We start from the raw sequence: 10878 nt of genomic DNA, 5'->3' as shown, positions 1-10878 counted from the left end.
TCCCTGAATGTTTCCCAGGAGGCTGCCAGAACATCCCCTTCCCCAGCTGCTCCCCCCCCACCCTCCCCAAACAGCTGTGGGGACACAGACCCCCGGAGCCCTGGCTGTCAAGTGGCTGGGGAGAGAGATGCTGGACTCCTTCCATTTCCACCCCCTGGCTGCTGGGACAGAGCTCCCCCTCCTGCCTCTGCCCAGCCCCCCTTTCCCCCCCAATCCAGGCTGTGCACAGGGCTGAGATCAGAGGCAGTCACTGACTCAGGTCAGTGCCAGCTGAGGATGTGAAGCCGACCTGGCACTCGAGCAGAGCCCAGGAGCTCTGCCTAAGGCTAGAGTGCAGCCCTGCCTGGGGTGGCCATGGTCGTGTGCTCTGAGTTAACCCTCAGCGGGATCTGGCACAGACATTTCATAAAACACTTAACAACGCGCTTTAGATTAGTACACATCCATCTAGGGTTAAGTTGAGCAGGATCTGCCATTTTAAAGTGTTTTACATGCCATGAACGTTTATTCTGTTATGCCTGTAAAGTGCTTTCTGTGTACTTAAAGCACATTAAATGTAATGTCTGTACCCAACCCATTGATTCTAGTGCTTCTGCTTCCTTGGCTGCCCTGTCGCACCTTTCTCTTGGTCTGGAAGCAGTAGGATGCAGTGTCACACTTTTTGGGGGTGTTTCCATCCCAGGGACCTACTAAAAGAGAGAAAAATTATCTTTCTCAGAGTTCAAAATCAGAAGTAGGTCATTCTGGCTGTCCACAGTGATTGTAATACTATAACTCTGGTATCACTGAAGTCCCGGTCAAACCTTGGGATGGAATCATATGTACTCCCTGGGCTCTTCTTACATAAATTCGCAGAATAATAGTGCTGGAAGTACTTTAGTCCAGTCCCCTGCTTAAGGTAGAATTGTCCCAGATTAAGTCAGATATCTATAAAGTGCTCCATCTGGGAAGAAATAATCCACAAGAGACCTGGGGGTTGTGATAGACCACAGAATGAACATGAGCCACCAATGTGATGCCGTAGCTGGCAGAGCAAATCAGACACTGAAGATGATTTAGAAATGTAGATATTTAGGTGAAACCTCTGACTATGGGAGCCTTTACGTGTGCTCTGGGGTGGAGGTGGGGTGTGCTTTAATTAGAGCAGCTCTTGGGAACCACTCTAATTAAAGCGCCCACAGCATCTTGTGTGTTCAGCATCCTGTGCTTCAAAATGGTGGTGGGGGTGCTTTAACTGAAGCTTGTTCAACGAAGCAACTCTGCTGCCATTTTGAAGCACGGGGACACTGAATACACAAGACGCTGAGGCTGCTTGATTAATTGAGTCTCCTCTGACAAGTGTTAATTAGTACTTATCAGAACAGGCATTGGGCACATGTTAGGTGCCCTGTGCTTCTAACTGAAAGATAATTTAGCTAAATTAGTGGTTGTCAACACTTCATGGTTTTGCCACTTTTTCTCTGTGCTACCCAGCTGTAGCATAGTTTGGGAAAGGTCCCAGCCCCCAGCATGGTGCTGTGCAGCACAGGTGAATCCCCCCTGCTGTTGCATCACATAGGCAATAGATTTGGCCAGCCCTTGATCTAGGTGATTAGTACTCGCACAAGGGAAACTCTGGTCAAGAATAAAGACGTAAGCACCGAACTATAAAAAGTGAGATAAGAGCTTTGTCACCCCTTCTGAAAGTCATTTGCTAGACCAAGGGTAGGCAACGTTTTTTGTCCGCAGTGCCGAAAACCCCCACAGTGCCTACCTTGGAAGATGCCAGAGTGCCGGCATGCCAGAAAAACAAAATGAGGGCAGGGGGTGCATGGCAGGATGCCCTGCTTGTGCCCCTGGCCCCCAGCCTGGGCTCTGTGGCTGTCAGCAGCTACCCAGAACCTGGGCCAGTTGCAAACATCTGCTGCCTCTCTGCCCCAGCTGCCTTCTGGCCCCAGGCTCCAGGAAGGCAGCACATACCCGGCAATGCTTCTGCAAAGCAGCATTGGAACCCAGTGCGGCAGTGCGCAGCAGGGGGCACAGAAAGCTGCCTGCTCCGAGCTCCCTGCTGCCTTGCCACACTTCCCCTGCAGGTGGGGGCAGCAGCGAGGGGCACAACCCTGCACTGCTGCCCATGCTGCTCCTGTGCACATGGGAAGTGTGGCAGGACAGCAGGGAGCCCGGAGCAGGCAGCTTTCTGCACCCCTCTGCTGTGCTCTGCCCCACTGGGTTCCAGCGCTGCTTTCCAGAAGCGGCAAGGGAAGCACAGTGGGGAGCATTGCCGGTATGTGCTGCCTCCCTGGAGCCTGGGTCTGGGGCAGAGAGGCAGCAGATGTTTGCAGCTGGCCCAGGTTCTGGCTAGCTGCTGATAGCCACGGAGCCCGGGCTACCTTCCAGAGAAGCCTTGCTGCAAGCAGCCCGGGCTCCATGGCTATCAGCAGTTATGCCGGAGCTGGGGCTGGCTGTAGCTAGGAGGCTACAAACAGCTTCTGTCCTCCAGCCCTGGCCCCAGCTGTCTCCCTGCCCTGGGCTCCAGGAAGGGAGCAGGTGCCGGCACTGTGCCCGTTGGGGCCAGGGAGGCAGCAGTTGTTTGTAGCCTCCTGGCTGCAGCTGGCTCCAGCTTTGGGTAGTTGCTGATAGCCATGGAGCCTGGGCTGCTCCCAGCAGGGCTTGCAGTGTCCCAGCTGCCTGCTGGGAGCAGCCTGGGCTCCTGGCTGGCAGCACCTACCCAGAGCTAGGGCTGGCTGCAGCTGGGAGGCTGCAAACACCTGCTGCCTCTCCCACCCCAATGTGTACTGAGGAAAATGGCCTTGTGTGCCATGCAACATGTGCCGGGTGTTGCCAACCCCTGTGCTAGACCCTCAAGCTTTGTTTCTTCCCAGTTGTTTTCGGAAGCTTTCACTGATGATAATAGGGGTGGGAGCTACTGGATAAATGGACTGCAGGTGGCTTTTTAATCTTCATGTTTCTGAGATCTATTCTGTCCAACCTGTGTGCAACATGTTGGTTAAAACACCAGCTGGCCCATGCTCATGTCTTCACTGTTTTTAGAATCACAGGGCTTTTTTCTTGAAATCCTATGTAGACACCACCTCCTGTCCTAAAGTTGCTTTACTAGTTGTTGAAATGTAGTCCTGTATCTAGAAATGGCAGTTTTTCAAACAACTCTATGAATTCTAGTGAGTCTAAAAGAGTTATTGTCATCTTTCTCTCTAAACCAGTTAGTTCTCTGTCAGATATTGAGACTTAAAAGGGAAATGAGTAGATTAGGAAGTGTAGTTAAATAACTCTCTGGAATGTGAATAATTGCTGCGTTTTTGTTTCTTAGGGGAATTATTTGCTAAAAAACATATCAACTAGTTTTTTTGTATTGCTTTGCAAGTACTAACGATATACCGGAACGAAATATAGTTAAAAAGCTCTGGGAATGTACGAGAAATGAGACTCTCAGTCAGACTTGTTTACCATAAGAAACACGATTTTTCTTAATTACAAGATGGAAATCACGGGGAGAATTCAGATGATGCATTTATAATGATGAGAGGCAGCCAAAACTTGATTTTAATGTCCTTTTTTTCCTTGCTGAAAAGTTTCTGTTTGCTTCATGTAGCAAATGCCTGTCTTGATGCCTGATGGTTGGCTTTTTATGAGCAAGGAAAGCATGTTAGGAGACAGCTGCTGCTTGCTTGTCTTCAGTGCTGTTTCCTTGTTGACCATTACAAAAACAGAATTGTCAGATTTGCAGAGATGCTTTCTAAACAAAGCTATGTCAGCTGCAGAATTGGTGACTCCACAGTAAACCATATACAAAAAATGAAATTCAGTTCTAATTTACTAGGCAAGTTAAGATTTTCATTATACTTGTGGAATCCAGGGTCCCTATGACAATATAATTACAGAAATGTAGCTGTGATCATAACCCAACAGTGATGGAAGCTGCTTCTCCTATGGTTAAATGTAAACATATGACATAAAAACTCCAATTTTCACATTATTTATGCAGACTCATAAATTATATGGAAATATACACATATTGAAGATAAATACTTATCTGCAAAGGGCTTTCTGAAAGAAAATGGTCTATTTATAAATTACATCGGGTACTACAGGACAGCTCTAGGAATTTTAAGTGGCTCTTCCCTTGGCATTTTATAATCTTTTGGCTACTTTGACTCTCAGTTAACAATTTGCATAGGATAACTTTTATAATGGCATAGGAGAAATAAAGCTGAAATCTTGCTAGCATTTAAATTTGGAGACTTGAGTCATTTTCATGAAGAAAAGTTTAAAATAGAATATTCTGAAATATACTGTCCATCATTAAATTTTCAGAGGCTTGTTATTTAACATGCCACCAAAATCTGGTGCGATTAAAACATAGGTAGCACTATCAATGTAAGACTGTACTTAGACAACCAGTATTCTAGAAGAGAAAGTCCAGTTTCATTAAGGATTAGAGAACATTTTCTTGGAGTAAAAAGTTGACCATTTTTCTTAACTAGAGGCAACAGCTTTTGCACACTGATAGTTTTTCATAAGCCTGTGAGAATCTTTGTAAGGGTAGCTGCGGAAATCAGGGGAGGGGGAAGTGCATAGATATTGTGAAAAATGTGACTCGATTACAATGAAACCTTGAGGTTGCGGCTCTTTTCTTGGCATTGACTGGCAATGATAAATCTGACTTTTACATTATAGCTTGTGATATGTACTACAATAATAATAAAAAGGCAAGCAGGAAACTAAATGTTTGTTCCATTTTTAGTAATCACGTTTGAATTCTAAGTGAAATGACTTGAAACGGACTTTAATGTCACTCCGTAAATTGCATTTTGCAAAAAAGCAAGTGGGTGTATTGTTGTTTATGACAATCTAGCTGAAGGATAATGCTTACTGAAGAGGAATCACAGACTTTTTGCTATAGTATTTCAAAAAATTTGTCCATAAATGTTGATTGTAGGAGATGAGTAAGCTGTGTCTATCAGCTGTATTGATGACCTGCTAATTTCATGAATGACTTGCTCATTCCTGGTTTACTAAATGGGCTTCCTGGTTACTTAGTTTTGAAAGTCATATTCTGGGGGGGGGGATAGGTGTGTGGGAGTGGGGAAAGGCAGGTGTGTGTGGAAGCGGGCGAGGGAAAGATGGAAGGGGTTGGGGGAGCATATGTGTTGCATCGCTGCCAGTCCTGTTAACTCAGCCTGGGATTTAAGAGAGAGTTTAATTTTTTTTACTCATGCTTAATAACTACAATCAATATTTTACTGAATTGTACAGGTGAGGTTATGGAGTGTGTGGCCTTCAGCAGGGTTGCAAAAGCATCCTAAGGGTATAAACATGGGCCTATAATCAGACCTTGACTTCGAGTCTGGTAGACATGTGTGGGTAGGAAATGGATAATTTATTGATCCCTGAGACTACCTTGCATTTACAAGGTGGAAAATAGGAGAGCAGAGTTAATAAGGATTTGTTTCTACAACGATTGCTGTTGCATTTTGTGAGACCCGTTCTATAATGCACTCTGATAATTCTTGCAAATTAACACTTTCTAGCTGCTCAGCAAGGAGTGTGAAAAGGAAACACTTTGACATGGTTTTCTTTCTGTTTACCAGCCACATTTTCTGATCCTGTTTCCAAGCAAGTAACTTCCCCAACTTTTAAAACTGATATTTAAAAGCCCTAACCTGCTTTCTACGATTATGATTGTTCTTGTAAGAAAACAGGAACTGAGAGTGAGCTGTAAAACTGGGAGTCTTCCTTTCCTGTTTAAAAAAAAAAAAAAAAGCAACAACACATAAATTTAGAGAGATTACATGTAAAAAGTTATACTTACTGTGCATTGTCTGTTAATTTACCATTTTTATCCCCTAAGCAAAGCCCCAATTTGTTACTTGGTGTACTGTCAGTAATCGCCATAAGTGCAGTGTCCTAGTCTCAAATCGTTATTTTAAAGGTCCCAGTTCAGCAGAACTTCCCTATTATGCATTAGGGATGGACTCAGGCGCACCACTTAATCTTATTCAGCATAAAAGCCCCCTGTAGTAATGGGCTGAGTTACTTGCACAGTCTTTCTCCTTGTACAATGATGACATTCTCTGGATAGTTGTCCTGCTGGCACTGTCATTCTGTTATTCACCAAGAATGAAATTTGTGGACAAAGACGTCTTTTCTAGGTTAGTAGCAGAGAAATCTGCATCTTACTATCTGAATATTTTAGGGTAATTAATTATGAATTTTTAGCATTTTCAGAGCAAGATGCAAAACTTTATTTGGTCCTAGTTTCCCATAGCTTGCTGAGGTGGGAAGGTATTTCATATGTTTCAGAATGGTGATAAGTGTCTGTACAAGCATAGATGGAAGTGTTGGAATGGCATGCTCTGCCATTACTGTGCAGCCAAAAGTAAGTTGTTTTAGATTAATAACAGTAGTCAGAAAATTGTAAGCATCTGGGGTCAGAAGCCACTGTAGAAAACTGAACAGATGCCAGAGAAAATGGCATTGCCTGATGTTAGGCAAAAGACAAGGTGTAAACTTGCACCTTTATAAAGAAATAAAATCAGAGCTTCATAAGCAGCATCTTAATGTTAATCTGCAGTGGAACGTTTTTGTACAGTTTTAACAAAGTAGTAGCTCGGAACTTAAAAAAAACACCCAAAGCTAAATGTTGGTGGAAATTGTGTATCAGAGTGAGGTTTTTTTTTTTTTTTAATTAAAAAAAATTTTTTTTTGAGAGAGAATGTAAAACCAACGTGTACCTAGGAAAATATGTCCTCCATTCTGAATCTTGGCAGGGTACGTCTGTCGGCTTCCTCTGCTCTGGCTCTTCAGCCATGGAACATCTCTACCAAGTCCCTAGACAAAATTAACGTTCTTCCTTTTGAACATGTTTTTCCTGTTTTCGATTGTCATCTCCCTAGCTAAAAACCCTTACTTCTCCACCATAATTGCAACCTCACAGACTTCTTGTGTCCTTCTGACTTGCTTATTGGACCCTCCCATCTTCATGTCTTCACAGCTGTCTCTACACACAGTTTGCCTATCTCACACATTTCAAGATAAACTTGAGAAAATACCATGACCTTTTCCTCTTTCAACCTCTCCTTCCTCACCTTGCAGGGGTAGGAATTTCTCAAGTGTTCTTTTATGGCTCCTCCATCTTTCCCAGTGACCTCATTCCCTCTGATCTCCTTTGCTCTCTCTTCCCTCACTGACCTCTTTAATCTCTTGCTTTCCTGTGGCTCTTTTTATTTTTTTTTTAAAGCAATATGAGTATTCTTTAGTCTATCCAACTTCAAAAAGCCCATACTTGACCCTGCCTGCCTCCCTCTTCAACTACTTCCCGTTCTTCATTATAGCTAGACTACCCGGTAAGTGCGAAGGGAAAGCAGGAGACAGCGACCCTAGATAACTTTTTGAGCTGCTGTCAGCTGACCTGGACAGAGTAGTGTGGATTGTTGATAGACAAAATCTACTGAGCTAGGAAGAGATATTGCATTTGATTAGTTCTGCTTGGGTTTTGTCCTGCAACAGAAATATCCTGGGATTGGCATGTACATATGTCACCCTTCTGATCAGGGTCCAGGGGCAGAAGTTGCACACAGACTGGTTTAAGTGATTGGAAACTAGTTTAAACCTGTAACGGAACAGACTTTCAGTATACATAAACCGCTTTCAAAAGGGCAAAACTGGTTTAAGATAAATCTGGTTGGATGTAGTATCAGACTTAAGTGATTTCGTTCAAACCAGTTTATGGAACTTCTGTCCCAGATCCCCTGCTGGTTCAAATTAACTCATGGTCCCCCAGCATCCCAGGAAGCTTTGCAGCCCTGGACTGTGCTGTCTGCTTCAGTGGAACAGGGGCTGCCCCACCCCTCTGTTCCATAGCCTGCTTCCTGCCTGCATCCATCAGCCCATGGGGTAGGGCAGGGGAACAGACAGCCAGACCCCCTAGCCAGGCTCTACACAGAATTTCGCCCCGTGAGGGTGCCCCAGGCTGTCCATGAGACTGGCAGGCCTGAGACTAGCAACTGTGAGATTTGGGAGGGGAAGAATTCTCCTCAGTTCCCTGGGGATGCCCCAGGCTGGGGAACCCCTTGAGGGGGAGGCTCCCCAAGGTGAACTAGCACCTGGACCAGGGGGCTTCTCAACCCTTGGAGTGGGGGAACAGTAGGGGTTGGTGGCATGTACTGGGGAGTCAGTCCTGGATGGCCCCACTTGGCTGGGCTGGCAATGGCCAGCTGACTGGGAGATGCACTCCCTTGCCTACTGGCCAGGGTCAGCACAGGCCTCCCCCTGCCTTTCCCAAATGAAAACTGAATGTCAGTTCAGTTGCTTATTAGTTCAGTCCCTGAAGATTAGAGGAAGCTGCGTAGATTGAATCGACTTTCCTCGGGCTTTTTGACTGTCTGTACTTTGCCTCAGTGGCTGAATGCAGTGCTGCTTTTCTGCTATGGACTCAGTGATGCAATCCTGGGATAACTGTTTAGATGCATTGTGCAATGTCCCAAGATTAAAATGTTGTTATTTTTTATCTGGTGAACCTTTTTAGAATTTATCCTGGGACAATGGGCATAGATATTGGAATTGGTCACATTTTGTCTTGGCATATAATGGCTTATCCTGGGACAATTGCAGTGTCTGTAGTCTTGGAGATGCAGCTTAGTTCTTGTTTGTGTGGAAGGTCTGCAATCAGATTTTAACTAGGGATTGATAGTCCTATCAGGGATGTCAGTCCTAATTATGGAACTTGTTAAATTCTACTTCTACATAAATGGTGCCAGGTTGAGAGGAAATGGAGGATAAGACTTCAAAATCCTATGTTGTACTTGAGAATTTTGGGGTAAAATAAAAAGTTTGACTTTGACTTTGAGTGCCATTTTGTAAAGCAGTATTTATAAAGTGAGACATTTGTTATCATACGTCACTTAGGAATGCAGTTTGAGAAGAATGTACTTAAATGCAAATAAAATACTGGCTTTCATCAGTGCACCCCATGTGATAGCAAGGGAAATAGATAAATTGGTTATGGCACAAACTAAGTTATTTTGTGTAAGCTACTGGGAATGATTGAGACAAGAATAAAAATAAATCTGTTAATAAAGGACAGCTCTAAATTAAAACAGGAGGTTTCAAACACTGAGGGTGTAGGCATACCACACTTTGAGCCTTTTTCTAAAGGGGAATATTTCAAGAGGGCAGCAGCTGTTGCATTCTAATTGGTATGTGGGAATGAGGTGGGAATGATTCAAATGCAGTAAACCCTCCAGTTTTAACATTCCTTCCTTTAGGATTAAAGTTGGAGGGGATTTGCTGCATTTGAATGATTTGCAGCTCATTCCCACATACCAATTGGAGTGTACCAGCTGCTTCCTCCCCTTTTAAAAGGGCTCCAAACATTCTTGTGTCCACACCTTTGCTGTACAATGCTTGGACTTCAGTACTTTTGTAGACGTAAGGGATCGTCAATTCAGTTTTATAACTATATTTTATTGCAGGAGTTCCTATAATAACCATCCAACTGAGTAAATAGCCTAACGTCCTTGTTTCGATATCTATAACTGTCTTATTTAATTACACTGTAAAATTCACATTGATATCAGAGTCTGATATTGAATCATCTGATTTGAAAGATTTTGGTCAGTTAGCCATGATAAAATATGAAAATATTGTCCCATCATATAATTATAACAAGACAGAATGATGTAACTTTGCAACTAATAGGTACTTGGCTTTGCGTTGGCATACTTGCTTGACTACTAGAGGCATTTAAAAAAAAACCTAAGGGGTGTTAGCACAACTAATGCAAAATCTAAAATCTTAAACTTCAGTATTCTTAGAATTAACTAAGATGTTTGTTATTTCTGAAATCAAAGAGGTATATTTACTGTAAAAGCTGGTGATGATTTATTACAGCATATTGAAAATTTTTGAGGCATGCATTTTAAGCTAGTCATGAAGTTTGGAAAGAAACCAACTGACTGTTCTGGTTGAAATTATCCTGTTTTGGTAACTTGGAATCTTTCGGGCTGGCTGTTTTTAAAGGCTGTTATAGTTTGATGATAAAAGCAATGGTATTATAAAAATTCCTGAACAATGTGCATGTAACTTGTTGGATCTGTAATACTGTGTCAACTTTTATGCTTCAGATTTTTTTTTAATTAACCTCCTTTTTTTCCCCCCCACCTCCTTGCAGCCACTGACCTTCTTCTGGCTTGGAATCCTATTTGTCTTGGTCTGGTAGAAGGAGTCCTAGGGAGGGTTCAGCTTCATACAGGTATGGTTGTCTTTAAATGTTTTATGTTGTAATTGTCTGCACAATACTTCCTGTAGTATGGTGGCTAGGAGAGAAAATCTGCACTACACTGTTTTGGTCCTTTTTCTCTTGTTTAGTTGCTCTTTGGTCAGGAGGACTTGTCCTAGGTTTAAACCAAGACTATGGATTCTTATGCTCTTACCTGAATTAACTTTTACTATAAACCCCGTGTCCCCTCAGTGGATTAACTGATTTTTATTTTTTCTCTCTCCTACCTACCTTGCCTATCTTAGGCCATGCACCCTCCTTTTTGTCCCCACCTTCCTTACCCTTTGTATTCTAATCATTTGTTTTCTATTTAGCAGCTCTTCTTCCTGCAGTTCCTTCACAGAATCTGATGAAGCAAACCCTCTGCTTACAAAAGTTTATGCCCTGATTTTAGTAGTCTATAAAGGTGCAGCTCTACCCTTCCTTCTTTCTATGTACTTGTTACATTGTCCTACTGGGTAACTTGGACAAGTTGCTTTGCTTCCCTATGCTTGAGTAAATGGGACCAGTAGCACTTACCTTCATTGTAAAGTACTTTGAAATATAGTGATGAAATACCTAGGCCGTGGTATTCTGTGAATGACCAGTAACATTTTAATTTC

At 43.2% G+C, this 10878-nt stretch overlaps 1 protein-coding gene across 4 annotated transcripts in view; it reads left to right on the top strand.

Moving 5' to 3' along the window:
- INPP5F (inositol polyphosphate-5-phosphatase F) overlaps nucleotides 1-10878 on the top strand; it is a 94973-nt gene that overhangs the window by 29692 nt on the left and 54403 nt on the right. For all 4 annotated transcript variants that reach the window (XM_025200161.1, XM_025200162.1, XM_025200163.1 and 1 more), the window contains exon 2: nucleotides 10169-10249. In XM_025200161.1, coding sequence (XP_025055946.1) covers nucleotides 10169-10249 — 81 coding nt within the window. The remainder of the gene's footprint in view (nucleotides 1-10168; nucleotides 10250-10878) is intronic.

The sequence above is a fragment of the Alligator sinensis genome, unplaced genomic scaffold, assembly GCF_000455745.1.
Source record: "Alligator sinensis unplaced genomic scaffold, ASM45574v1 scaffold527_1, whole genome shotgun sequence".
NCBI lineage: Eukaryota > Metazoa > Chordata > Crocodylia > Alligatoridae > Alligator > Alligator sinensis.
Note: the sequence above shows the minus strand (reverse complement) of the source record. Positions and strands in the feature narration are given on the sequence as shown.